The 27418-nt window shown below is 41.9% G+C and overlaps 3 protein-coding genes across 6 annotated transcripts; 2 read left to right on the top strand and 1 right to left on the bottom strand.

Moving 5' to 3' along the window:
* Positions 1-1424: 1424 nt before the first annotated feature.
* LOC115751305 (protein SON) lies at positions 1425-9399 on the top strand. 4 transcript variants are annotated; one of them, XM_048282732.1, is made up of 13 exons: positions 1425-1885; positions 2263-2314; positions 3009-3446; positions 4369-4718; positions 4803-5000; positions 5079-5276; positions 5447-5521; positions 5609-5675; positions 5797-6450; positions 6562-6988; positions 7156-7212; positions 8835-8906; positions 9062-9399. In XM_048282732.1, the coding sequence occupies exons 1-13, from the start codon at positions 1544-1546 to the stop codon at positions 9108-9110; spliced, it is 2979 nt and encodes a 992-aa protein (XP_048138689.1). In that variant the 5' UTR covers positions 1425-1543; the 3' UTR covers positions 9111-9399. The 4 variants fall into 4 exon arrangements, with proteins under 4 accessions (XP_048138689.1, XP_030545012.2, XP_030545009.2 ...); XM_030689152.2 differs by having other exon boundaries at positions 3006-3446; positions 5821-6450; XM_030689149.2 differs by having other exon boundaries at positions 3006-3446.
* A 608-nt stretch (positions 9400-10007) lies between these two features.
* LOC115751364 (inorganic phosphate transporter 2-1, chloroplastic-like) lies at positions 10008-13685 on the bottom strand. The gene is made up of 3 exons (XM_030689257.2): positions 12748-13685; positions 11252-11443; positions 10008-11043 (listed from the first exon to the last, which is right to left on the bottom strand). Exons 1-3 carry the CDS (start codon positions 13459-13461, stop codon positions 10219-10221), a joined length of 1731 nt encoding a protein of 576 aa, XP_030545117.1. The 5' UTR covers positions 13462-13685; the 3' UTR covers positions 10008-10218.
* A 3793-nt stretch (positions 13686-17478) lies between these two features.
* LOC115751359 (non-functional NADPH-dependent codeinone reductase 2-like) lies at positions 17479-20171 on the top strand. The gene is made up of 4 exons (XM_048285785.1): positions 17479-17934; positions 18847-19090; positions 19206-19385; positions 19671-20171. The coding sequence occupies exons 1-4, from the start codon at positions 17594-17596 to the stop codon at positions 19893-19895; spliced, it is 990 nt and encodes a 329-aa protein (XP_048141742.1). The 5' UTR covers positions 17479-17593; the 3' UTR covers positions 19896-20171.
* The last annotated feature ends 7247 nt before the right edge of the window (positions 20172-27418 follow it).

Genomic DNA, 27418 nt, shown 5'->3' with positions numbered 1-27418 from the left:
TTTTCTGTGTTGAAAGTTTAACAAATGTCAAAATTTGTGTCCCGCAAAATTTGAGAAAAAGGAAAAGCACAAGATGGTTACTTACACGCACTCTGCGGCGACGACGGCGGCGGCGGCTCATCACACTTCCATGTTGGTCGTTCTATAAGCCGGATTCTCTTACCCACTCCCATCTTCCCCCGATTCAATGAGTCTGATTCGTATTTAGAGATCATATGGAATTGCAGGTGCTCACCCATTTCTTACCTAAAAGCTAAAAACAGCTATGCACGGGAGGATTTTGCATTTAAGAAGATCCGCAAACGAGTGGCAATCCCGATCAATGGGCGAGTTGTCGACGGGGTAATGTTAAGATTTTGACCCGCCTTAACTTGGGGATATTTTAGTCAGTGCAGCAAAAATGTCGTCAATCGAGCCATTGTGCACATGGAAATGGCGAAAGCCCTGGATTTTAACAAGCAGATTTGCCAAAAACTCGTAGGAAAAAGCTAGGAACGACAATTTTACTTCAAGCGCGACCATCGATCCAAGTCCAGACTCTGAAAGAACAGCATAAAAAGCGTGAATTTTGAACTTTCTGTCTGGAATGGCCTCTTGCCTCTCTGATTCTCGCGGCGCGTCCGACGAACGTCGTGCCACCGCGGTTGGCCACGAGAGTCGAAGACCGCGGCGGTTGCGTGGAGATCCAAGCAGCACCGACATAAATCTGGTGGGAAATGCGCCGCGGTTCGAGGAACTCTGTGGGAAGCATAGATGTGATCGGACCGGGGAACAAAAGAAGACGAGAGGGATTTGGGTGACAAAAGGTTAGAGGGACCTTTTTCAGAATCAATGCATCAAGTTAGCCTAGACATGAACTGGAAACGGAAGCTGACGCACATCTGACACCCTTCCACAGATGGTTTTCCAGAAACAATACATCAAGTAAACCTTGACATTAATCAAAAGCTGATGTAGGTGTGATTTTCTTTCGAAAACAGTTTTTCAAAATCAATACATCAAGTAAACCTGACCATTGATGAGAAACGGATGCAGATGTTACATCTTTTTAGAGATGATTTTTCAAAATAAATACAACAAGTTAATCTAGCCATTAATTAGAAGTTGATGCGGACGTGACGTCCTTTCTGAAACGGTTTTTCAAAATCAATATATCAAGTAATTATTGCCTAGTTCGGGCCTATAAATTTAGTGCGATCCCGATCGTCTAGATTTGTGTGAGACTCGTATGGTTGTGATTGATCCAATCTATACGGGTCGGGCTCTAGTCAAGAAGTTTTCCGCTTCGGGGAGAATTTTGAGCCCTTTGGTGGTATTTTAAATTGGGTCTACCTTTGGACAAAATGGACCAACCCGACCCGACCCGATCCGATGTAGTGTTGCGATCCGCTACATTTGTGTCAACCTGGTCCGTCGCCTGATCACACCCGTTGCATAACGCTGATAACAACCCTTTCTCTGCACACAGCAGCGCAGAGATACCGACACCTCCCATCTCCATTTCTCCGTACTCGCATCACGACCGGCCCATCTTTCGCCGGCGATGGACGCGTACCACCGCTACATGAGGCCGCCACAGCCGCCACCTCCTCAGCCGCCGTCGACGGCGGATCCCTACCACCAGTACCAGCAGCAGCCCCTGCCGCCGCCTCCGCAAGGTCCGTGGTACTCCAATCAATTCCACTACCAGTCTCCGTCCCCGCCACCGCCGCCTCCGCAGTCACAGCAATGGGCTCAACCGCCGCCCCCGCCTCCGCCGGGATCGGCGCCTTATCCCCCTCTCCACGGCCAGTTCCCTCCTCGGCCTCACCTCCCCCCGCCTCCTCCAATTCCTCCTCCTCCTCCTCCTCCTCATGCGGCGTACCCTAATTCGTATCCTCCGCAGGTTATTTAATTCTTCGACTTGCTTCTTTTGGTTTTTTTTTTTTTCCAAGGTTTATCTGTCATTTTCTACTATTCATTAGGAGGTGTTTTGGTTTGCTGCCTTCATTCGAGGATGAAATGATCGATTCTATCGTCCTTGTATTTATTTTTAAGCGGAACCCTGAAGCTAGGTTAGGTTTACTTGTGTGCTAGGTGCGTCTGATTTTGGGACATGGGGGAGGGCTTTGTCTATTTTTGTTTCAGTGAGTTTTGGTTTTGCACTGTTAACTACGCGGGAGACCTTGCTTAATATGCTTAAGCACCTTGTCCGTGGTGATATGTTTCTTTTGTAGAATGGGTTTGTGCATTCTCTGATTTCTAATCCGGTAATGTTTACAGGAATGGGGCAATCCGAACTGGGCTTACCAGCAAAATTGGAACCATCCAGCAGGTTTTTGAAGAATTATCTGTTCTTGTATTTCATAGTTCTTGGTCATCGATGATCCGGACGGGCAGATTCTTTCAATTTTATGTAAACTGTTGATTTCCTTGAGTATAGGTGCAACTGGTTTAATGTTAACAATTATGCATCCTTCTATATTTTGCTTGCCGCTTATGTTCTGGAGCTTAATGTTCTTAAGACTAAACTTCTTGTCTGAAGTATATGTATATCGAGAATGAAATTTTCTTCTTGCGATCCATTTATATAAGTTTGGCCTGAGAAAATGATGGAGAACATAGCCATCTTCCTTTATGGAAGCAACAATAATTAACCAGATGTGGGTTCTTATAGATATTAGTCTTCTTTTGTTTCTCATTCTGCACGTTGATTTAACTTACGTTGTTCCAAAGTCCCCGTAAGGGTGGTCTGTGGAGATTATATAATCATGCTAAGTTCCTGTTGATAGTTAATGTCACTATATGAGTTGGCAGAAGCCAAGTACATGCTCTTTGTTGCTTTGCTCATAGCTCCTCATCATTGATAGCTTGTCATTATTTCTTTCACGTAATTCTGGAACTAATGTTCACTCACCATATAACTAATTGGATGAATTATCTTTGTACACTAAATTTTTGGTAGTGTTTTTTCCTCCTTTTAATGCTCTTATATATTTCACTGTGACTGGTTTCGGTACCTTCAGCAGCACACAGCAATGCCGAAGATTGGGCTGCCAGGGCTAAAGCTTGGGCAGATGCCAAATCTGCCACGGAAAACCAGCACGCTCAGTCACAATATGCACCGCCAGGCAGGATGGATGAGCAGAGCCATTATCACATCTCATATCCATCTGCACTGGACTCTCACTATACGGAAAATCATCAACAGCCACTATCTGGACAGGGCCATCAGCAACACTCTCTTTCTACGACACCCCCACAAGGGCAACCATTGTATGTGCAGGAGATTACATCTGTCAGTTCTGGGCCATCAGCTTACCTTCCGGATGGAAGTTCACCCTTCCCAGCTAGAGATGGAGGAGTAACTGGACATGCAAACTCAGTGCTTCGCCAACAAGATTCTTTGCCGACCAACGTATCTGTTCATCAGCAGGAGGTACCTTCTAGTTATTCTTCTGTTTCAGGTAATATTCACTTAACATATAGTTTGCATGTGAAACTAGAGCTGATGAGCAGTTTCCATGGAACTTTCTAATCGAAAATCTACTGTTGGCTTGTGTGATGTTGTAACTTAGACAATAGTTAAGCTTTGTCCTTTTTTCTAATTTTGGAGGGAAATTCGTATGTAGAAGTAATTACTTTTAATGACAGTCCTTTGGTTTCCAAATATCCCCTTAAGATTGCAAGCCACTGACATAAAAATGCTTACAAGAGAATACGGAGAGACTGGTTGCGTACATAATGTATTTTCACTCTTTTTTCCTCTGCTTTAGGAAAAGGTAAGGGACCACATGTTCAAAGATGTGACTAGATGTGAAAGAGGCGCTATATTATTCATTTCGCTTCCATATAGTTGCGTTAGCTTTCTTTTGAGTGTCATTATTATTTCTGGTGGAGTTAACTCGTTTTATGGTGGGGACCTCAGGGGTTGTGTTCGGCATGAATATTGTTTTCATCTTTTTGATTATTCGCTCTTATGTTTGAGATTTGATCTATTTATTTCACCGTTGAATCTCTGTATGTATACAATTATGGACATAAAAGTCATTTAAAGTTAGGTAATGTTTTTTCTTTTTTTTAATGGTTTCAAACCCAGTTCGAACAGGAACAGACAATGCCTAAATTTCTTTATTCGTACTTCCCAAAAGAATCTAGTTTGTGTAGACAAAGTAGGAGGTATATCGGATATGAAGATGGTTGAAATAATGGACCATGTTTATTTCAAGGTTGCGGATTTGCACATGGATTGTGAACTTACAAAGTACCTGAAAGTTTTTTGAATTATGTGCTTGGTGTAAAAGTCTGATTACTATTCCTCTTGAATGTCTATGCAAGATATCCTCTGGTTTCCCCTTGTCAGCCGTTTGACTACTCATTTGATCTTAGGTCAAGAAGACAGAGCAGATCAAAGGGAGAAGTCATTGCATTGGCATGTTTCTGCAAGTCAGGAAAATATGCACCACCTGCAACCACCAAGGCCTGCTATTGCTGGATCAGTTCCATCTGGACAGCCCTTTCCATATGGCAATCAACTAGCTGAGCCTGTGACTGATCTTGCTGATCAGCCATTGCAATTTACTCCCAGATTCACTCGGGATCAAGAGTCACTTCAGCAGCCTGGTTATGCTCATCACCTTAACCCTGCAGCTTCAGCTTCTATGAATGCTTGGACCTCGTCTGTGGTTCCTGAGGCGGTTTACCCTCCAGTTCCTTCAGTTAATCCACCAGGGCCTCAGGTTTGGATCTCTCTCTCTCTCTCTCTCTCTCCCATTTTGTGTTCTATCTGCCTGTGCACACATGCCAAGAAACTTTTCTTTCAGCTCGATCCCTCTGTACCATCTCCTCTCTCTGGACATGGAGCAACGCCATTTGCAAGGTTTTCTGGAACAAGTTTTCAGCCTACAGTTCCATCTCCCAGTGGCCCTTTCAATCTAAGTGCAGGAACAGCATTACCTCCTGCTGCAGCCTTCGCTGGCGATGCTTATGGTCTTTCTAATATGTCCGAGCGTCCCAAAAAGGTATTAGTTTTTAATCTTTGCTTTGACCCATCAGGCATCACTCCATTGGTGCTGACTTCTGGCTTGACATATTTCCAGGCTCCAGTGCCTAATTGGCTTAGAGAGGAGATAATTAAGACAAAAGCTACCATTTCAAGCACATCTCTGGGGCATGCTAAAGTTGAATCTCAATCCATAGACGATGAAGAATCAGATAAGTCATTCCAAATGGGTGACCAAGGAGAAGACAAAAGCATTGACACGTCTAGGTCAACTGAAGAAGATGACGACGATGAGGTTTACCTGAAATTACCCTTCTTTCCTTTCTTCCTTTATTATTTTTTTAATCTCTAGGGTGGGGAGAGGGGTATACTGAGCAAATATTTCAATATGGCTTTGCGCATATTATTCAGTTGCATGAGTGCGTATTTTTCCACCTGATAAGACAGCTTTTCCTTTTGTTGTAGGATTATGCAGAAGCTGCCAGAACTGCGGCCATTAACCAAGAAATCAAGCGTGTTCTAACTGAAGTTCTTTTGAAGGTTAATAGCTGTTTGGGTTTGATACTTTTCATGAACATATACATCAGTGTGCATCCATAAAGTATAAATTTATAATTGTCTGGATAGGTGACTGATGAGCTTTTCGATGAAATAGCGACAAAGGTCCTTAATGAAGATGATCCGGTAACTGATGGTAATTTTATCATGACCTCGCAGCTCTCCATTTGTCAATCATTCGGTATTTCTTGCATAATTGATGTAGCATCTATCCTCCTTATGGCTTCTTTGCTATGGGTGTTTTTAATTCTCTGCAGCTGATTACAATGTAACTATTTCAGACCAAAGGGTCTCACCATCTGCCCTTTCTGGCCTTAATCCAAAAACACCTGCAAAGCTTTCAGTTTCACTTGACACTAAGGAATCAGAGACTGAAGATGTCAGTGAAAAGTCTAGTTCCAGTTCCCCAGGGAATATCTTGGGTCTGGCAAATTATACCACTGATGATGACGACGATGTTGGGGACAAAGAAACGCACAGCTCCAGTGCCCCAACTCTTGCAAAAAGTATCGGTCCAATGCTCTCAGGTGGTGAAAGGGATCAAAATGGTGTAACTAAGGCCCTTGAGAATGGCCGGCCACCAATTAGAATTGAAGACAGTGTTAGGGTTCAGGCGGAAATGGAGAGTGGTTCTACCAAAGTCAATGCTTCCAAAAGGAAAAACAGCGCTGATGGCATTGGCTCAAGTCTCAGTAAGTCAGATGTGACGGCGCAGTTAGCTTCTGGCGGCACAGTTGATGGGATGGATTTAAATCGTAAAAAGGTGAATGAAGATGTCAATATTTCAGGGTCAAGGGATGCCATGAAAGATGATGTCTCAATGAAATCAAAACATCATAGTGAGAATGTTGTGTTGAAACTCAAGCCAGATAATTCTCAAGATAAAGAGGCCAGATTCAGATCAAGCGGAGGTGATTCAGTTGGTAAAGTTAAAATGGACTTGAAGATGGATGAGAATGTTGTGTTGAAACTCAAGCCAGATAATTCTCAAGATAAAGAGGCCAGATTCAGATCAAGCGGAGGTGATTCAGTTGGTAAAGTTAAAATGGACTTGAAGATGGATGAGAACCAGAGAAAGGATGAAAGGGATCTAAGGAAGGAAAGGACAGAAAGGTTGGATTCCAAAGAGAAGCTGGAGCAACGTAAATCTGAGGATCGAGTGAAGGAATCCCATTCCAGGAGCAGAACGAATGATGTTGATGGCAGGGAGGATAGAAAGGAGGCAGGGCGATCCTATAGGTCTAGTGCCAAAGAAGGTGACAAAAGAAATGAAAGGTCAAAGCATAAGGAGGAAGACAGGTTGGGGAATGAGCATTCAAATGATTCAAGAAGGCATAAGAGAAGACGTTCCTCTTCAACTGGCAGCAGAGGTAGAAATAGTAAGGAAAATTCACATGCAAAAAGTTCGAGTGACGAAGTTTCTGACGATTCTAGAAGGTTTGTCATTAGGTTGATGTCCACTTTTTCTCGTGGTTTATATTCCTTTATTCGTTTACTCGTAGAGAATTTTCTGCCTGTTCCTTGATGTTTGAGCTAATATTTTGCTTACTGGTGCTACAAATATTAAGGAGAGACATTGTTGGGATTCAACTGCCTTCTTTTCTCATGTCTGGCAGGAAGTCACGTGCCCGAAAACGAGACCTCTCACCTTCTCCTGTTAGGTCTAGAAGAAGGTAATTGTTCAACCAAATGGCATTGCTTTAGATTTTAGCATATGGTCATGGTCATCTAGCATCTTGACTGATTGTGAGTTTGAGTGTTTAAGCATGTACTCTGGATTAAGCAGATGACTGATAAGACTGCTAAGTGGGTATAAGATCATGGCTCAAACAAGTCGATAATATTGTGCCATCTACATGAAAGAATGTTGGACAAATAATGATGATGGTTAGATATTTTTCACTTTGGAAGTCATCTAAATCCTTAGGAATGTGCTGTTTCTTTTTTCTTGATGTGGTGGTTGCTGAGTCTAAGATTGACTGGAAGAGTATGTGATAGCTTCCGAGTAGGTTTTAAATTGATAATCTCCTTCTTACTGATTGGGATAGCAGCTTCATCTCATTATTTGCATTGCTTCTGGACTGTGGTCCACCTGATTTTGACCTTTTGTCATGGACTTCTGATGAGTGAAGAATGCTTCTGGAACAGGGAGTACTGTTGAAATTGTTGATGATTTGTCTTCTGTTCTACTCAGTTATGTGTTTTTTGTGTATTGTTTTTCTGCATATCCTCTAGTGTGACAAGGTTTTATTAAGGCTTCATTTAGAGAAAGTGGGCTTTCTTGGCAGTGAAGGATGAAAGATGAACTCATAAGTCTAGTGGAGCCATTTGTAATATCGTCAATGCTGTTATCTCTGGTAATGCAAAAACGTCATTTAGGACATAAGTGTTGAGCCAAAATATAAATTAGTAGAAGAAAGAAAATGAATATATATAATCCGTGCTTATTTCTAATGTCATTTCGTGAGTTACGGAGGTTTTTCTGTTCTTGCTTTGTGCTGATCTTACAGCCAGCTGCAAGCGACTTGCGCTTTTGGCTCTTTAAACAAGTTATTGTGAAGTTTGTGGAGGTTGGCTTTAGCTGGTATTAAACTTTTGATTGAAGGATCTGAAAAAATTCTCCCTTTGCTTTGTTTTCTTGGACAGATGGTCAGCAATAATAATTTGTTTTCTAATGGTGTTTCGCTTGTTGCTTGTCTGTTCCATAAGTTTGTCAAATTATGCGGCAGCACCTTTCCCAATCTCCACCACAAATATTTTGTTGCTTCAACAGCAACAAATATTAACTGTAGAAGCAACAGAATATTTGTGTTTTGCCTGGAAGTAACCTGTTGTGTTTTAATTTTCTTTCCCAACTGTTAAACAGTGAACACCTCTCTCTTTCGAGTCGATAATATTTTCGTTGAGAGATATTATGCGAGCGGAGGCCATCATTTTGATAGATTCCCATTCCCGCCCCTCACCACCTCTACCGGGTCAGCTTAGCAGCTGTTGGCAGCTGTGTTGCAAACAGAACACAGTGTGGGAACTCATACCGTGCGGTTTATAGATTAGCATGCCCTTCATGCAGTTTCATGATATAGGGTGTCTTGATGATCATCACAGTGAATTATTTGGCAGTTTTCTTTTTCCTCCTCTGGCTGGTAGACAATGGTGCTTCAGTTTTTAGTGTGTTCTCATTTTAGTAATTGTTAGAAAGTGGAGGATAATTGATGTTTTAAAAGGCTGAGCATCTTTCTCTTGGATTTGCACGTTTAAACTCACCAAATTAGTGTGATGGATGTCTCATTTTTAGACCATCGAGGTCCCCACATAGCAAGCATTCTCAGCGCAGGCATTCTCCCTACTCTTCTCTTGGGAATTCTAGGTACGTTTCCATAAGCCTCTGACAATTTACTCTGTTGATGTTTTCAAGACTTGACAACTCATAACAACTATAGAATTTCAGGTGAAGACGTTGGTTTCTATATATATACCTGGATCTTCAATAAAAGTTGGTTTTTTCCTTCTCTTTCCTTGCAGGGGAAGGAGAAGGTCGAGGTCTAAGTCACCCATCAGAAGGCCAAGATGACGAGAAGATTGATTGTAAGTTTGAAACAAGTGCTCTAGACATGGTGGTTGCTGATGATTCCTTTACCGTCTTATTGTGCCCGAACGTCCTCGTGTTTCATTCTGGGTGGATCTTAATACATCACGGGTTTGGAGTTAAAAAACGCATGGATTTTCAGAGTGATCAAAGGAGTGCCCTATTGCCTGCGAGATGATCCATCTCCTCCCTGTCATCTCCTAGCAAATCTTTAGTTATTTGCCCATCTGTATTTACAGTCAAAATGAGAGAAATTAGAATCCTCATTCGTGTAGATGTTGGCTTTTGTTGCTTGTCTGCTATGATCTTTTGATTTATCCGCTTCTTCATCAAAGTTGATGGTTCCAGTAACGCACTATTAATGTTGACAATGGAAAATCGAAGACGATGAGACTCTTGAATCCAGAGATCTAGTGGAAGCTGGTGTCTGTCGATACCTCCTGTTCCGGGAATTTTGTTTTTTAAAAGTCAAATTCTTTAGTTTCTCATAGTGTGCTAGATGCGTTCAGAAAGTCAAAGCACGTCGACAAGCTTTGCCAAAGTAGGTATTGGAATGAGTTCATGTTTCATGGTGTGCCAGATTCAAGTTAGGCATGGCTATATAACCGAATTTCGAGATCGTTCTACTGCGGCTGGACTCTGTAGTTCTAGTTTTTGCTCTGTACTCGCCGCGAAGAACCGTGTTTATATTTTTGGAAATGGGACGGTTTTCTTTCCATCCAAATCGCTGGAGCAAGCGTTTGCTTGCCCTGGTGATTACCAGAAATGCGAAAAACTGGTTGTCTGGTCAGACCAACAGAGAAGTTGTGAAGTTCATTCTGCTCATGAGCCTTATAAATGCTACTCTTAAGACCTCATAGGTAAAGAAGATGACTCGGAGGATAAGAAAGAGCTTGAACTTGGAAGCAAAACACAAGCAGGAGAAGCAATCTTTTATGGGAAACTCTCGGTAAGGATATGATGCAGATTTCCGACCGAAGCGAATCACCTTTAAAGCTCAGAGAAAACAAAATCATCCCCCAGAATCATCAGGGAAGAGCTAAGGTTGAATCATAACAGCAGGCATTGAACAAGCGATCGGTCTTCATCATCTTCACAGTATATACGACAAGAGCTTCGTCAAGATCCATGTGTAGACAACCGCAAAGAAAGCACCGACAGGGATTGTCACTGCCCAAGAGGCCACAATCTCCCTGACGGTCTCTGCTCTCACGCTGTTCAGTCCTCTCGCGAACCCGACTCCCATGACGGCGCCGACCAGAGTGTGAGTGGCCGAGATCGGCAGGCCGAGCTTTGATGCGAAGAGAACCACGGTAGCTGCTGCAAACTCTGCTGCGAAGCCTCTAGTCGGCGTGAGCTCTGTTATCTTCTTCCCGATCGTGGCGATCACTCTATACCCCCACATCGCAAGACCTGCGACTATCCCGAATCCTCCCCAAGCAAGAACATCTATCGGGATCACGATCTCGGCCCCGCTCGCCCCGCCGTGGAGAATGGACAGGGCAGCAGCCAACGGGCCGATCGCGTTCGATACATCGTTCCCCCCGTGAGCGAACGACATGAAGCATGCTGACAGGACTTGCATGTACCCAAACACCCCGTAAACTATCTCCAGTTGGGTGCCCTTTGGGCCGGCGATTTCGGTCAGGAATCCAACTTTTTGATTGAGTACGGCTGCTTCCTTGGGCTCTGTCCCTGATGAGTCGGCTTTGTCAAGGAGATGACCGAGCTGTTTCCGGATGATTCGGTAAACCAAGACCGCGCCGGCGGTGCCACAAGCTAAAGCTTGGGCCAGAGCCAGAGGAAAGCTCTTGCTGAGCGGGAAAGCCACGAAGGAGATTGCGGTTACGCCAAGAAACACCGCGACTGGTGCAGCCGCGGCGGCAGCCTGTCCTGGATTCGGAGCACTGTACACAAACTGGACATACCAAACGTCATTTAGAAGCAGAGCTAAAACCCCGGGTTAGGTCTCAAAGTGAAGCATATCTTAGACATACTGCGCCTTGGACGTTACGGAGTCGAAGCAGACTTATCTATTCAGGTGTCCGAACAATGAACAAGCGAACGGGCCCTAGAAAAAAGGACAAAAACAATAAAGCACGTCTCATGGAGGACGGGGAGCATACCCGGCGGATGCATTTGTAGACAGCGAACGATACCAGAGCGCCCACCAGAGGCGAAATAACCCACGACGACATCACCCTCGCCAGCGATTTCCAGAAAACAGCGCCCGGTCCTCCGTACACTAGCCCGAACCCGACCATGGATCCTATGATGCAGTGTGTGGTGGAGACAGGCCAACCATAGTAGGATGCAACCTGATTCAAAAAAGAAAAAAAAAAAAAAAAACAAACCGGCATAACTTAATTACCCCGACGACGATTCTGCCGAAAGTAACAAAATCGGGCAAATTATTGACGGCTCCGGTTGACCCCTTTCTTTGCTACTCTGTCCGTCGACCCTTACAAGCGTTGGCATAGACTATACCGCGGACATCCCTGATGCAGCTCAAGAAGCTAGAGCTGACTTCTCTGTGTATCTCAGAACCAAGTGATTGTTGATGAGGTATGAGCTTCTTGTGTGCCTTTTACACCATGGTTGTCAACTTCTGTTGGATTGTAAGTTGGGGGAAGAAGCTAAAATTTTCCAATCTTGGCTGGGGCTTTTGACTTAGAAGAGCATTGTCTTAGGGGATTGGCTCACAGGACATCATGCCCTTTACAGCTAGCGATCCCAATGACTAATGTTTTATGAAATCACTTATTTGAAGATTTTAGCAAGCATGGAGTAGATAAGCTTGTGATTTAGCAAACTATACCAAATGCATCCCTTCCTTAGGAAAGGCCAAATTTAACAATAATTTAACTTTATCCTCTTTAGTAAAAGCATAACAAATGATAGAACATGGAGGCCCCAAAAAAATATATCTATTTTATTAAATTGAAACATCCTCCTTCAGTTTAATTGTCGAGTAAACTGTCAAAACATTAATGTGGCGGCAAACTTGTCGAGTTAAGGTTGACGTAGATGACTTATGAGGCTGGGCATGGTGCCACATCAGACCTCATATGAAAAAAGGAAGAAGAAGAAGAAGATAAACGTTAAATAAACTTTATACAAAGGAAAAATTGACATATCACAAATGATAAAATTCTTTTAAAAAGAAAAGGTGGGAAGAGCGCCTAGAAAAAAAAAAAGCATGTAATTTTATGCCCTTATGATTCCAAATGACATGATATTCAATGAGACATGATTTGATTTTGCCACCTTATACCAAATAGGGGTGAGCATCGATTCAGAATTGAACCGGGAACCAGCTGGTTCTAGGCGGTTCCGTGGAATTTGGTCCGGTTCTCAGTTCCACAGGCAAAACGAACCCGACCAACAAATCAGCGACAAACCAGCTCAAAGTTTACGACATAGCAGCACTATATAGGACATGACAGCAAGAGTTGATCCCGATATAATAAAAGTAGCAAATCTGGATGGATGGAGAGTTTACTTTTAGAGGTCAACGTGAGTAATCTGCGTAACAATTCAGTCAAATATTCATTCAGACGAACGAACCCAGTTTACTGATTTAGCCACTTCCGAATCGGCTATTCTAAGAATTGAATGGTACCTGGAGCCAAGTGCCAGCGGCGGCGAGAGAGGAGAGGAGGCCGGCGAAGAGGAGGGTGTCCTTGCCCTGGAAGAAACCGGCCACCAGGATCCCCTTCTGCATCGTGCTGGTCACGTGCGTCCCCATCAGCAGCGCCCCGGAGAACTCCAGCACCGCCGCCGTCACCACCGCCTGCCGCAGCGTCAGCGCCCCCGAGCCCACCGACGTCCCCATGGCATTAGCCACGTCGTTCGCCCCGATGTTCCAGGCCATGTAGAACCCGAACAGCAGCGTCGCGTACGTCAGCGCCCGGCTCTTCAGCGGCGCCCCCACCCCCAGCTGCGACCTCACAAGCAGCGGGAAGGACAGGACGGCGACGGCGATGAGGGCAGAGATCGCCGTTGCGGTGCTTGACGAGATGTGGAACGCCTCCCCCATGCCTTCCGGCACCTCATCCTGATGCTGCTGTTCTCCTTCTTCTTCGCCGCCCTCAAAGGAGGACGAGATGGTGGTGGCAAAGAAGGGCTTCCTCAAACGGTGGGAGGGTCGGAGGGGTTGGAGAGAGAAGGTGGATGGTTTCTGCGGGAGGTGAGGTTCGCCAATGGCCGAGGATAGTAGAGGAAGGACTTGGTGTCTTGGGAGGTGGTGGCGGCGGCGGCGGTGGAGGAGGAGGAGGGGTTCGGGTGTGGTGCCGTACTGTTTGGTGGAGGATGAAAAGAAGTAGGAAGAAGTCATGAGTTTGCCGCGTGTGGAGGGGGAAGAGGTGGCGAGAGACTAATGGGGATGGTGGAGGCCGGATTGCTGTTAGGAAGGAGAATTGGGGGCGGCGGCGGCCATGGGAGGAGGAGGAGGAGGAGGGAGGAATGGGAGAGAGATGGAGGAGGAGATGGAGGTGAAGAAGACGGAAGAGATTTCATTTTGCTGTTATTTTCAATGGGAAGAGTTTTTCTGGCGGAAAGAGTGGAATGTGGGGGTGGAATGGATTTGGCTGCGTCTTCCACTTCTCTCTTCAAACGAGTGGTGCTTGTTTGCTCTTCTTCTTTTTTCTCTTCTAAGGTCTCTTATTATTTCCTTACAATAATATCGCCAAAAAAATCAAAAAGAATAGATAGACAATTAGACCGCCCCTTCGTATATCTGGGGCCGGTTCGGATCAGGTCGGGCTAAGACCCGAGATTCTCCTTTCCAATTTAGGGTGCATTTGTTTCGCGGTAGGTGAACACTGAACATAAGGTTATGCGACATGGATGCCCAGTTCAACTCGGTTGGTCGATTGGCCCACCTTTTTGGAGAACATTTTTCCAAATATGAGTATTTGCATCAATTGTAAAAATGAACGAACGAAACATTTTCATCATCCACAAAAAAAAAAAAAGTTTAAACATGATTTGCGGTCGATAACGAACACATTTTCCATCTTTCAAGCGATGTATGTGATTACTTGGAAAATTTTCAAATAAGAGACTGAAGTGCCGTCATTTTCTCAAATAAAGATCTGAAGTGGATCTTATTTAAAATAAGTGAATAAGGGCCTTCATTGTTTCAAAGAAGAGCCATCCTTTACTTTTTTGAATTTTTTTTTCTTTTATGCTTTCCATTTCTTTTCTTTTTCTTTTTCTTTTTCTCTCCCCTCCTCTAGCCATCACCGACCTTAGGAGTGGGCTACCCTCACCAGTGTCAAGCAAGGCCTCGTTGTCGCTTGGGGCTTGCATCGAACGAGCCGCATCGAGTGACCCTCGCCCGATGCATGCCCTCACTCTCACTTGGGCTAGCGCGGGCGAGGGCTTTCCTCGCCAAAGCCGACGAGGGTAGCCCTCACCTAGCCTCACCCTTGCTTGGGCAACCCTCGCCCGACATCAGCGATTGGCCGGGGGAAGGGAGAGGAAAAAAAAAAAAAAAAATGAAAAAGATAACATAAAAACAAAAAAGGAAAAAAAATCATAAAATAAAAGAAGATGCCCTCCGATCGGGCTTTTGTTTGAAATGATAAGGGCATTTTTAGCCTTTATTTGGAATAAAGATCCACCTCAAGCCTTTATTTAAGAAAAAAATAGCACTTCAGACCCTTATTTGAAATTTTATAGAATTATTTTTGTGAACATATTCTTCAAATCGTTTTTTTTTTTTTCAAAGCAAACGGATTCTTGAATTTTGTCGAGCTTTTAACGGGCTGTAGGAAAATCATCTGACACAAGTGCCCAGGCTCTTTGCTTCAAGAGCCCATCAACCAATTTTAGATTAGAGCCCTTCTTCACTTTTTATAAGGAGCAGGGGCTCAAATCCGAGGGAAACCACTCCTAAACCTTTTTGACTTGGAAGAGTGTTTCACTTAACCTGTCAGCAATCTAGATTGTAATAAGAAGAAATGCTACAAAATAGTGCTAGGAGGTTATGTTTGCTCTTATAATGTGGGTCGATTGAATTGTTCATTTAGATTTGACAATTACATATGAAAAATAAACCATTTCAGGACAATCCGGGCCATTTAGGCCTACACAATATGAAGCCCAAAAGCGCCCGAAAAACTCAACCTGAGCTATTCGAGCTAATGAATTTAGAGGGGTGATACCACGTAAGTGGTATGCCCAAATTTGCGTGCATGAGCTAACACCTTGTCAATTTCCTAACTTGTCTCTCCTAATTTTTCGACTTCCCACCTTACTTATGTCCGTGTCCGAGCATCCCCGCTATGGTTTGCAAGTCAGTAATAGAGGCAGCAAAATGCATTGCATGTCATAAAATGAATTGCCTTAAGTTTTATAAATGGGCCTAAGTGAGTTATAAATGGATCGTCTGACAACTTAACGAGGTCTTAAATGAGTTCATAACTAAATCATTTCAAACTCATATGAAGAATAGTAAAAGTTCTTCACTCGTTTTCTAGTAGTAAATATAGTGCCTAATGGGCCAAGTGGAGTTAGAGATGTCAAGACAGTATTTAATTAATTAATTTTTTTCATTTTTTTTTTTTTTATTTTGTTTCTTTCTTGTCTTTTATTTATTTTTTTGTGTGCAAAGCCCACCGACCCTCCCCAACCATTGAGCGAGGGCCACGAAGCCTAGCCAACCCATCCAAAGTTATCTTGAACGGATCATATTCGAGAACTCATATGAAAAATTATAAAAGTTCTTGAATTTTCATCTAGTAATAAATAAAGCGCCTAATGTGCCAAGTGGAGCAGGAGATATCATGACAGTATTTACAATTTTTTAATTTTTTTAATTTTTCATATTTTTGTCTAAATTTTCTCTCTTTTTTTCTACGAAATCCGACCAATATTCATCAACCACTGGGCAAGAGCCACGAAACCCCAGCCAACCCATCCACCGTTATCCTGAAGGGTTTACGTTCAAGAACGGTGGGGCGAGACGGGACGGGGCGGCCTAGTGGTGTTCTGGCCGTATGGCCAAGGTCCGTCACGTGCCCCTTTTGACATGTGAACAGATGGTGCGCTCTTGTGAATCACATTGTGGACCCTCCATTTCCAAAATCCCAAGTTACACTAATAATTTCAAGGACTTCAGACAGCCTCCAAGGAGGAGGATAAATCCGAGCCGTCCGAATCCTGTCGTGCTGACGTGTCGAGATCCCAATCGTAGTGAGAACTGGAGCACCACACGTAAAATCTGGGAAGCTGGTGTCTGTCGGCACCCCGGTCAACGGTCCAATCTCGAAGGAGGGTTGACGACCTTCGCACTTCGCGGATCCTGAAGGCTTCTTCAAGGTTCGGTCCAACCGCCCGCCCTCGCAGACCGGATTTGGTAGACGTGGACGCTACCCCCACGAGGCTCCACCGTGAAGCCCACAAGGTGCATTTGTTTGGGAAAAAACATGGTGAAAAAAGAAAATTCAACAGAACGGGTTGTTTTATTCTATTTGGTTATACGTGACCGAAAATATCTTTTAGTGTTTAGATTTATTTGAAAAATGATTTCAATTTCTATGACTTTATCTAAGGTAAAAATAATAATAATAATAATAATAATAATAATTAAGTTTTTAATAATTTTTATTTTCTATATTAAATTTTTTTTATATTTTATTTATTTATTTATATCTTATTTAGTTATTTTTTTTCGTCCTCCTTAGCCGAGGACCAGCCAGACGAGGTCGAGGTCGAGCTTGCTGGATTGGCGAGGGTCAATCTTGTGTGGCCCGGTCGCCGAGGCCGGGCGACCGATGGAGGCGTAAGAAAAATAAAACTAAGAATATAAATATAATCTAAAAATAGAAAAGAGTAAAACATGAGTAATTTCAAAAAATATTTTCACATTTCTACGTTTAGGAATCCGCTTTTTTTAATTTTCTGAGTGGATTTTAGGTTAATCGGAAAGTATTTTTTATTGGCTAAATCGTTTTCCACGAACCTAAGAGGTGAAAGTCTAAAAAAACGAATTTTCCAGCTTTACATAAAAACTTAGGGAGATAATTTCCACTTTTTTTGTGAAAATTCTAATTTAGGAATTAATATTTTTTATAAAAAAATCAACTTAACGATCCAATCGTTTCATTAAAAATTTAAATGTCTAACCGTTGATCTGGCTGGATGATCGGAAACGCTAAGTTTTATTTTTGTGACAACGAGGAATGAGGTAATGAAGTAATTTGTACTTAAAATAACAGTTTGTGATTATTTATAAGAACAAAAAATTAAGGCACGGAAAATTGGGATATGATCAAAGTAAACGTATTCCTCTCAAACCGTGATATGCGGGGCGAAAATGATTAAAAGATTTTTCTTCAACCGCCAACTTTTTTACTCGTGACGCCTAAACTCCTCACTTCACTTCGCGTGCCGACAGCCCCCGAAATCATTCTCCATCCCCGTGCCCACTGTCTTCGCAAGCAGTCGAAGTTCGAGCAGCAATGGAGAGCGCTTCGGGGCCGTCGATCAGGGTCCCGGAGGTGCGGCTGAGCTCCGCCGCCGCCGGCAGCCGCCCGATGCCTGTCATCGGCCTGGGCACGGCGGCGGACCCCCTCGACGCGGTCGCGATGAGGTCGGCGGTGCTGGAGGCGATCAAGCTCGGCTACAGGCACTTCGACACGGCTTTCCTGTACGGGTCGGAGGAGCCGCTCGGGAAAGTCCTGGCGGAAGCGCTCCGGCTCGGGCTCGTCGGCTCGAGGGCCGAGCTCTTCGTCACCTCGAAGCTCTGGAGCAGCGACGCTCACGCCGATTGCGTTGTGCCTGCGCTGAGGAAGTCGCTGAGGTAATCATTATCGATTGGACCTTAGCTCAACTATGAACAGGTTTTGGTTGTTTCGATCATTTGCAAACTGTTTGCTGCAGAATACTGTTATCTGGGCAAGTCTTCGTTCTGGAATTAGTAGATAGTTGTACTGCGATCGAGCTATCGGCATATCCGGTTGGATCAATTCTTGTTGGTTAATGATTTCCAAAGGATTTAGTCTAAAGATACTGACAAGTGACAACAAAGTACCTTGTTGGCTAGTTGCCTTTTATGATCCTTGTTTGTCGGATCAGCTGTTGACGCTCCAACGGAAATTAGTGGTCTTCCTAAGAAAGATGAACATGCTTACTGTTCGGCTTGTTTCATGGATGTTCCTTAGACTCGAGTTGGGCAGCTTCTAACACCAAAGTTTGTAACGATGCACGTCCGTTTATCTAATTTGGAGCCCTCTGGGATTCTCAGGGTAAGGAAAATCTATAGCTGTAATTAAAACTTGAAAGAATGAATTCATGCGAAAGCACGAATGAGCTCATATTCGCATCAGTTATAGCTCAAACATTTTGCACCACAACGGATTAAAGAGTGTTTTTCTCAGCATCAGTTGCACTTGCAGAATGAAAATTGTTCATGTTAGGTGTACTGTCCTATGCGATTATCGAGTTGTCCTTTGGCTATTACCGTGGGCGAGCCTCCTTTACTTCAGTTAATTGGTAATGGAAGAAGAGAATGATATTGTCGTTGAATTTTAGCAGAGGCGCTTGTGTTTGGCTTTTCCAGTCATCGCGATATACGGTTTCTGAACCCAAGCCACATATGTTGGAGGCCATGTTAGTTTCATCATTAGCATCAGTATCGACATATTGATTCTTGCAAAAATTATTTCTTCCATATTTCGTGGGCCGAAGCTCAATGACCGTTTCATATGTGCAGCAATCTTCAATTGGATTACCTTGACCTCTATCTCATCCACTGGCCAATCAGCTGTAAGCCAGGGTCCTACGCGTACCCAGTGGACGAATCAGACCTCATGCCGATGGATTTCGAGGCAGTCTGGGCAGCCATGGAAGAATGCCAGAGGTTAGGTCTCACAAAGTCCATCGGAGTCAGCAACTTCTCTAGCAAGAAACTCGGAAACATCCTCAGCTTTGCCAAGATCCCTCCAACAGTAAATCAGGTGAGCCTTCATGGTTCAAGAATTAAAGGAAGTTGAAGACTAGTGGACATGGCAGTATGCGAGTGACCGCGTTGTAAATGACCCAACAACTGTCTGGATGATGATTGTCTCTCAGGTGGAAATGAACCCTCTCTGGCAGCAGAAGAAGCTGAGAGAGTTCTGTAAAGCGAATAACGTCATCATCACTGCTTTCTCTCCCTTGGGAGCTCGAGGAACGAATTGGGGGACGAATGAAGTCATGGAGAATGAATCTCTGAAAGAGATTGCGAAGGCTCGGGGAAAGAGCATTGCCCAGGTTTTACTATCAAAGCTGATTGTTTATTTTTCCGACATCTTGAATGTTTTATTGTTCGAGTCGAATACTTGGACTCCTATTGTCCGTGCATAGGTGAGTCATACTAGAAGTAAATCAGCCTTGGAAGACACCCCGATTATGAGTGAATCCAACCATTGAAACTAACAATAGCAAAAGATTAAGACTAGGCACCTAACTTCAGATGGAGATTGACATAAACTTGCAAGTCAAAATGGATTGCAATCTGCAAATTCAACAGCAACATTTGGGGATTTCTCTTGGCAGGTATGTCTGAGATGGCTCTATGAGCAAGGAGTCACATTTGTGATGAAGAGCTTCAACAAGGAGAGGTTGAAGGAGAACCTTGGCATCTTCGACTGGGAACTGACGGAGGGTGACCGTGAGAAGATCGAGCGGTTCCCGCAGAAGAAAATGATGCTCAAGGAAGAGTTTATCTCAGCCAAAGGACCATTCAAGTCTGTGGAAGAGCTTTGGGATGGAGAGCTCTGAAGCTTTGGAATGAAAATGGCCCTTTTCTGCCGGAATGATCACTTCCATGATGCGTGTTGCTCTAGTAGCAGAGACAGATGAATTGGGCCGGTTTGAAAAGAGTGTGAGACATGGGCTTGAGCCCATGCCCAGCATCATCTCTGTTCGAAACGAGTGCATGATGATCCTAGCTTTGAAAGTTGTAAAGGCCCAACGATTGAGATGCTATTGTAGGCCTGATTGGGTAAATCTGAACTTGCTAGCACTTATTTGAATCTTGCTCCTAAATGTTATTTTAAGTGATTCTCAGTTTTCAAACTCAAAACCTCTTTCAAATCTTACAATTCTCATGAGTCGACTTTTGTTCAACTCGAAATGTTTTTCAAAGTATACGTATATTGTCGTCGTTTGCATAATCTTAAACAAGCACGTTACAATTTCTAAATTAAAAATTTCCGATTTTTAATGAGAGAGTTCATAAGTAGCCTCTACTTAAAAAAAATAATAAAGTAAATAAAATTCGTGTTCCGTGCGACACATTCATTTTATGATGAAATCTCAATATATTTTTTTTAATATTTTAGCTAGCGTTCTAATGCCCCCCTCCCCTCTCGTCGGGAGCTTTTTTGCTATGAAGCCCCTTTATCGTTCCCACCGCCTTGATCGATGAGTTACAAATTTATCTCATCCTTACTCGTCGAGATAATATTATAAGTCGACACTATATTGGATATTTAATATAAAAAAAACACTAAATTCAAAAGTTAGCTTTACATTTGCTAAAAGAAAAAAATGAGGAAAAATGCGTCCTTTAGCATCATAAATAAATAGAGAAAAACCCATAAATGGGTCAGCACTGAGAAATGTTCATGGCCATATTTGGTGGACCATAAGACAAAAAGCAAAATCCAAATCCAAGGCTCAGAGCAGGATCTATGGGGGCCCTCGCTTCTCGAGGCGATCGGGGCATAAGGCTTTATGGGAAACATGTCTTATCCTCGCGATCACCCACGCACTCCTTTCTTTGCTGTGAATTTCTTTATCCGTACATTTAGTTACTTCGCGTTAAAAGTTAAAAATATCTACTTTTTTACCTTGCAAAAAAAAAAAAAACAAAAAACAAAAAGTGGGTTCTAGCCAAAAGACAAAGACAAAAAAAGAAAGAAAAGAAGAAGAAGATGGCGGGTACTTGATAAATTAAATATGAATTTTGTTTAGAATACTTTGATGTCGGAGCTGACATTTCAGTTCACTTGATAAATTGATATATCAATTCTAGTTGAAGAAACTTAGAATAAGGTACTTGTCTTTTTACCGTTAAAATTTGCTTTAAGGAATTTATAGATTTACTCGATTTTAAGGTTACCATTTCAAAACATTCATAATATACATATAAATATAGAGAATTTTTCATATATTAAAGAATTCAAGGTTTCTTATTTTCATATTTAACAAGTTCTACCTTGAATAAACTCTCTCTCTCTCTCTCTCTCTCTCTCTCTCTCTCTCTCTCTCTCTCTCTCCTCTCTCTCTCTATATATATATATATATATATATATATGTAACAAGTTCTACCTTAATAAATTTTCTATATTAAATGGGGCCTACTTCCCTAAAAGATTCTAACTTTAGATCAAGTCTCAAATCCATCCGTCTTAGAAAAAAACCCAACTTTAGGTTCAGTCTCAAATCTTCTCCAAACTTGTTTTGTCTCCCAAAAATTTTTTAATCTTTAAGCCCATTCTCAAATCAACCCCGAACCTTTTTTGTTTAAGCAAAAATCACCAATTTTTACTCTAATCACAAACCTGCCCCATTAGCCCTCTATCCAAAAATCACGTTAGTTGTCCTTAATTTTCATATCAAAAAACGATTTTCACTTTGAAGAATTTCTTTGTTGGGGTTGATTTGTTATCCACGTGAAAATGCCACGTTGGTATATATCTATTGCTCTATCACTTTGCTAAGGTGAATTTTTTATCGATGTGAAAATGTCACATCAAGTTGGGATTAGACCATGAGATAGATTTGAGAATATACTAAAGTTTGTGATTTTTTTAAGATAAAAGAAAATTCTGGGTAGATTTGGAAGCGTAACAAAGTTTGGGGTTTTTTTTCAAGACAAAAAAAAAAATGTCCGGGGTAGATCTTGGACCTAAAGTTGGGGATTTTTTTCGAGAATAAGGCCTATGAAATGGACGTTTTTTGACGAGTGAATATAGAATATCTATTAAGTGATTTAAATAAGAAATAATATGAAATTCGATATTATATTTTTCTTGCCTTATCTATAATTAATACTTTCAAAAGTGAAATATATTCTCTTTACATTGACCAGTGTTCTAGGTTCTTTTGGCATTAAGTAGAACCCACAGGCAGCGTTGGTTCCAGCAAAACTTAAAATTATGGCAACTTCGAAAAGAAAAAGGCTTTGATGTCGTGTAAATATTAACATACCGTTAAATTGTGATATTTATATTAAAAAGGGAAATTAAAGTGTGCTGCTTAGCAACATCGACACGCGACACAACACGTCGACACATATTTCTAAAAAAAAAACGAAAATTTCGTCACATTGGGATATTTATCAATTGTGGGTTTCTTCTTCTTCTTCTATTAGGAATTTATGATTAAGGTTTTTTTTATAGATAGGTATATTAATTTTAGGTTGATTTGATATATGACTTAGGTGTGAATGAGCGCGAATGTGTGTGTATATATACATATATTTACGATAGATTTACATTTTGATCTTTAATTTATTGAAAATATTAAAAATTAAATTCGTGCTAGTCAAAATAACGTATCAAGATATTAAATTCGCGTGTCGATCACGTGTTTGAAGCGTTAATCACGTTTCGATCCGGGCGAGTCCTAATTGTATATGCATTAAACTGGAAATATGCATAAAAAGCGCAGAAAAGGTGGGTAGAAAAGACAAAAAGGAGGTGAAAAGGGAGGCGTGGGGGGGGATTGATTTGACGGGCGGAGGGAAGAAGGAGAAGAAGAAGAAGAAGGAAGAAAGAACGGAGGCATTGATGTGATGCGAGGGGAATTTTAAATGCCGACAATCGGATCTTCCCTCGAGAAGAGCAAAGAGAGATTCAGAACGCAGGGAAGGATTGTCGTTTTCGGAGTTCGCGCCCCCGAAACGCTGACTTTCTGATCTGGCGGCACCCACCTTTTCCGCTCCCCTCCTGCCTTTTCCCCCCTCTTTATCAAAATCATAATAAAATAATTCAAGAAACAAAAAAAAAAAGGATACTTTTTTTTCCGCACCATCATTGCATTGTAAATATTACTTGTTTCTCGTGAAATATGATCAATCCGTGTCTCGTGACCATAACAACCTTAAGCGTAAATTGATTGGGAGTCGATATTAGATTTGGCATATAAGGTTAGTATCTAGATTTGATCAAGTAGATCGATTTCTTTTCGATAATAAATCTTAAATGCGAGTGTCGGAGTATGTTAGCATACACAAATGGCTCTTCACATAAACACCGCATCTTATGTCGAGCTTAGCATTATAGATGACTCTTCGCAGAAAGTTAGAACTATGAAGAGAGTATAATCTTGGTCTTGAACTCATAATCGACAATCATGTTTCGGAAGTTCTATATAGCCATCTAGTCTTTTTTTTTATCCTTAAAATAATCATAAAGTTTCAACTTTTTTAACGACGAGAAAGTCTATCTTATATTTAATAATTAAACTGTGTGGGACTTATATTTCATGCAGTATTAGGATGGATAATCCCTTCATAATTGGCAATACAATCTATTAATTACAATAATCATTTATTGTTTATTGTATTTTCCCTTTGTAAAGAAAAGAAAGTCAACTGCTCTAAAGGCGCATGTGGCAACCTGCAAACACCCTACAAGTACATCGAATGAGAGGATCAAGTCTGGCTCGACTTGAGCACGTAAGGAATGTGAAGCTGTGCACGTACACGCTGAAGAGACACCAAGCACACGTGGCACTTGATTGCTGGCGGACATGCGGGGAGGCAGCATCCTGACCGTCTATCCGTAGGAAAGCAATTTGTCTCGATCCGTGTGAGCACGTCTAAATTTCTCACGGATCCCGTTTGGTGTTTCGCTCTCTTTGTTATTTTTAGGATGGGCTAAAGTTTGGTCACTTGTTGTGCACTTGTGCGTGCGAGATCTAGGGCAATATATCCGACGTCGTCCGAGCTCCGTGACGGCCTCCGGTGGGTTCCTCGAGCTCGTTGGTCTGCACCGACCCTGGGTGTGGAGGCAAGACCTCCGTGAACAAAGATATAAAGAGAGGGGAAGGCGTTGAGCGAGGGAGGAGCCTGATGAGGGGGTCACCGTGGAGGTTCAAAGATGTTATGAGGTTCGCTAAGGGCGTCCGAGGTGAGACGGGGCGGAGTTGCGGCAATGGCGTAGTATAACGGAAGACACTGTGGGTAGAGGGGAGAGAGATGGTTTCGGAGGTGGTTCACTGTTGTGGGACAAGGAAAACACATACTTCGTGTGCTACCTTTAAGCTCGTACTCGGAATGAAACACCCTAGTATTAGACCAAATTGGTCTCACCTTAGGCAAGTAAATCCGATACTTTAAATATCGCGACAACTCCATAGATCAAGGAAGACGTCGTTCAAAATCCGTATGAATGGGCCATACATAAGATTAGGGTTTCGATAACCATACTCCATACAGCAAAAGTAGTTATTTCAAATGTACCGATTTTGCATACAGCACGAGGGAGAGAGAGACAGTGCATTGAAAATGACAAGCTTTCTTTCATTTAGGTGCTTAACATGCCCCCCGAAGGCACCTGTTAATAAAAACCCGCAAGATAATTCGCACCAGGTAACACAGGAGCCGAACTCAAGTCGTGCATATGATTCACCGTATGTATCTGTTGTTTCATTAATAGGTCGCAAGCCCCGATATCTTTTATCACATGAGAGCTCTCATTGTGTAGGTAACTCTCGAGGCCGTGAAACATCCCGAATTTTAATTTTGAGGATAAAAAAAAGGCGCTAATCATAACCCAAATTACGGGCTTAAACATAAAAATTAATTGTTATGAGTCGATTACTCAATTCCCAAGCCAATCTCGTGGATAGAGATACTTAGAATGAATCAGCATTGAAAACAATGTTTGGATGTGTCCGATGGATAGTGCAGTCCAATGTTTTCGAAATGTTTGGTGGACAATAAGGTTGTCGAGATGTCGACTGCTTCAGCCCTCTGATTTTCTTTCCTTTCTCGGACGCAGTAGTTGGTTTGGAATTTGGCCTCTCCCCATTCTCGACTTCTTTTGGATAAGGACTAGGTTTAGATCCACGGGGTAGAGATCCTCGTTCGACTGGTTCTTGCCTTGGACATTTTTTTTTTTATGGATAATCTCACAAATGGTTCTTGGACTCCGACTCCGGCATGCAACATCGTCCTTGAATTCTATTCAATTTGGTCTCCGAATTATAGCTCAACGTGCAATATCATCTCCGAATGTTTAATTTGTTTAACGTGCGTCTCAAACTCTCGGTAAATGTTCAATCCTGTTTTTAAATTGCACGAAAATATCCACTACTATTTTTTTTTCCATCGATCTAAGTTCCGAAACAACATTTAGACATTTTCATATAGTCGAGAGGCTAAACTGAAGATGCGCCGACCCGATTAGATTTTCTTGAAATTACATAGAGAACTCGTTTCGAAAAAACACAAATCCGATCAATTTAATTATATTTCTTTTCGCATAAATCAAAACCATTCTTTCTGTTCAAAAAAAAAAAAAAAAAGTAAAAGGAAGGGAGGGGAGAGAAGGAGTAGATGGGGTTGGTCGTAGGTTGTAGGGTTTAGGTTTTTTGGCTGTCGAGGTTTCAGAAAGAGGAGTGCAGAGCACAGATATTATCAATGGAGGTCAGGGCAGGGTGGGGTGGGAGGGGGGGACAAGAGTCTCAGGAGTCAATCGATTAGAAGGAACAAACTCTGAGACGTAGCCGCCAACACAACACCCCCCACCTTTTTCATTAAATTCCATTTGCACTTCTCGAGCAGAATTTCCACGTCAATATCGATCAGTTAAATAAATTAAATTCACACAATTATAAAATATATAAAAAAAGAAAATTTAAAACTGAATTAACAGAATTATAATATGTTTAAGATCTTTTTTTTTTAGTAATTTTCCCAACAAAATGCTTTCATATAAATGAATCCACCATTGACGTTGTGTTTAATCAAGAATAAACTATAACTATGGGACTAAACCGGGTCTGACCCAAACCCGAAATGTTGCGGGTTGGATCTTTTCGACCTTTTAATTTTTTCAGAAAAATGTCCGTCCGAAGGAGATGTTACAAATTCATACGAAAGGGGTTAAGATGTGATATTGGTTCATATCACCACGGTTGAAATTTGTGCGACATGCTTTGAGGATCATGTCACTTTTACCTCCCCGTACTCATCTCATTGTCACATGTTAAATCGTACACTTTTCCTTTTAATGGTCGAAATTAAACCGGATGCTTTAATCCATCACACTTTACTCCCTCGAGCTAGCATATTATTGCAGTCATTATAACACCGTCAAAAATTTTTCCTCCCGTTAAAACGTGCAATGCACGTGATTTTTAAGATGAACATGCTGATTAGAATACATTAATTTTTGTTTTTCTCAATGAACTGTGTAGTGTGATTCTTCATTGAAGTTTAAAAATCGTATGCGTTCAGCACAACTTGACGGATACACATACTTAACGGAAAAATTTGACGGCGAAAATCGATAGCGTAATTTGTAAGTTAGGGAGAGTAAAAAGTGCAATGAATTAGAATTTAGGGTTTTACGTGTAATGGAGTTAGAGTTCAAGGGCTTATTTGAAAGATTTAGAATTTTACGTGTTAGAATGTGAGAGAGTTTGGAGATTTTAAAAATGAAAGGTTTTTCAGGGGGTCTAAGTGACATATTCCCTTCCTTTTTAAACACGGGCTTCTTTATCACGATCGATTTAGATAGTTTATTTAACATCTAAAACAAACACGGCCATCCATATCGATAGTGACGGAGGCAACTCGCGTAAAAAGAACCATGCAACCACACAAATAAATCCGAGATCTGAAGCAACTCATTTATCCATTATAACTATATAAGCATGGCTCATATTGAAATGCCTCGAGTGTTAGCCTCGGTTGCTAGTTATATCTGTCCTTTGCCTATGTTAAGCAAAAAAAAAAAAAAAAATTAGTATAGAACCTTAATGCCCAATGAGAGGCCGATACGAAGGCCGTATGGTTTTCACCAACACGATCTTTCAAGTACGGTATCTTCATGTTTCTTTATGATAACAAAAAACCTTTATTCAATGACCTACATAATCAAGATGGATCGAACTATATCAAGTCGTGTCATCTATGGAATAAAGTTATGAAAATAGTTTTGGAGCTCTTGCGAAAACCCTAGAAGTCCTATTCACAGCTCATTATAACCGAATGATCGTGGTTCAGGCAACGAGAAAGCTAAGTGGAATTATATATGTAAGTGGGAGTTACCTGTCTTCTTTAT

This window comes from Rhodamnia argentea, chromosome 1 (assembly GCF_020921035.1).
Source record: "Rhodamnia argentea isolate NSW1041297 chromosome 1, ASM2092103v1, whole genome shotgun sequence".
Lineage (NCBI taxonomy): Eukaryota > Viridiplantae > Streptophyta > Magnoliopsida > Myrtales > Myrtaceae > Rhodamnia > Rhodamnia argentea.
This window is presented reverse-complemented; position numbering and strand designations above follow the sequence as displayed.

What these genes read in the sequence shown, in the direction of transcription:
- LOC115751305 (XM_030689149.2), top strand. Translation starts at nt 1,544, where the DNA reads ATGGACGCGTACCACCGCTACATGAGGCCGCCACAGCCGCCACCTCCT. An exon ending in TAGTTATTCTTCTGTTTCAG is followed by an intron (nt 3,447 to 4,368) that starts GTAATATTCACT and finishes ATTTGATCTTAG; the next exon opens with GTCAAGAAGACAGAGCAGAT. An exon ending in TGTCCGAGCGTCCCAAAAAG is followed by an intron (nt 5,001 to 5,078) that starts GTATTAGTTTTT and finishes ACATATTTCCAG; the next exon opens with GCTCCAGTGCCTAATTGGCT.
- LOC115751364 (XM_030689257.2), bottom strand. Translation starts at nt 13,461, where the DNA reads ATGACTTCTTCCTACTTCTTTTCATCCTCCACCAAACAGTACGGCACC. An exon ending in CCGCTGGCACTTGGCTCCAG is followed by an intron (nt 11,444 to 12,747) that starts GTACCATTCAAT and finishes TTTTTGAATCAG; the next exon opens with GTTGCATCCTACTATGGTTG. An exon ending in TCTACAAATGCATCCGCCGG is followed by an intron (nt 11,044 to 11,251) that starts GTATGCTCCCCG and finishes TGGTATGTCCAG; the next exon opens with TTTGTGTACAGTGCTCCGAA.
- LOC115751359 (XM_048285785.1), top strand. Translation starts at nt 17,594, where the DNA reads ATGGAGAGCGCTTCGGGGCCGTCGATCAGGGTCCCGGAGGTGCGGCTG. An exon ending in TCCCTCCAACAGTAAATCAG is followed by an intron (nt 19,091 to 19,205) that starts GTGAGCCTTCAT and finishes ATTGTCTCTCAG; the next exon opens with GTGGAAATGAACCCTCTCTG. An exon ending in GGGGAAAGAGCATTGCCCAG is followed by an intron (nt 19,386 to 19,670) that starts GTTTTACTATCA and finishes TTCTCTTGGCAG; the next exon opens with GTATGTCTGAGATGGCTCTA.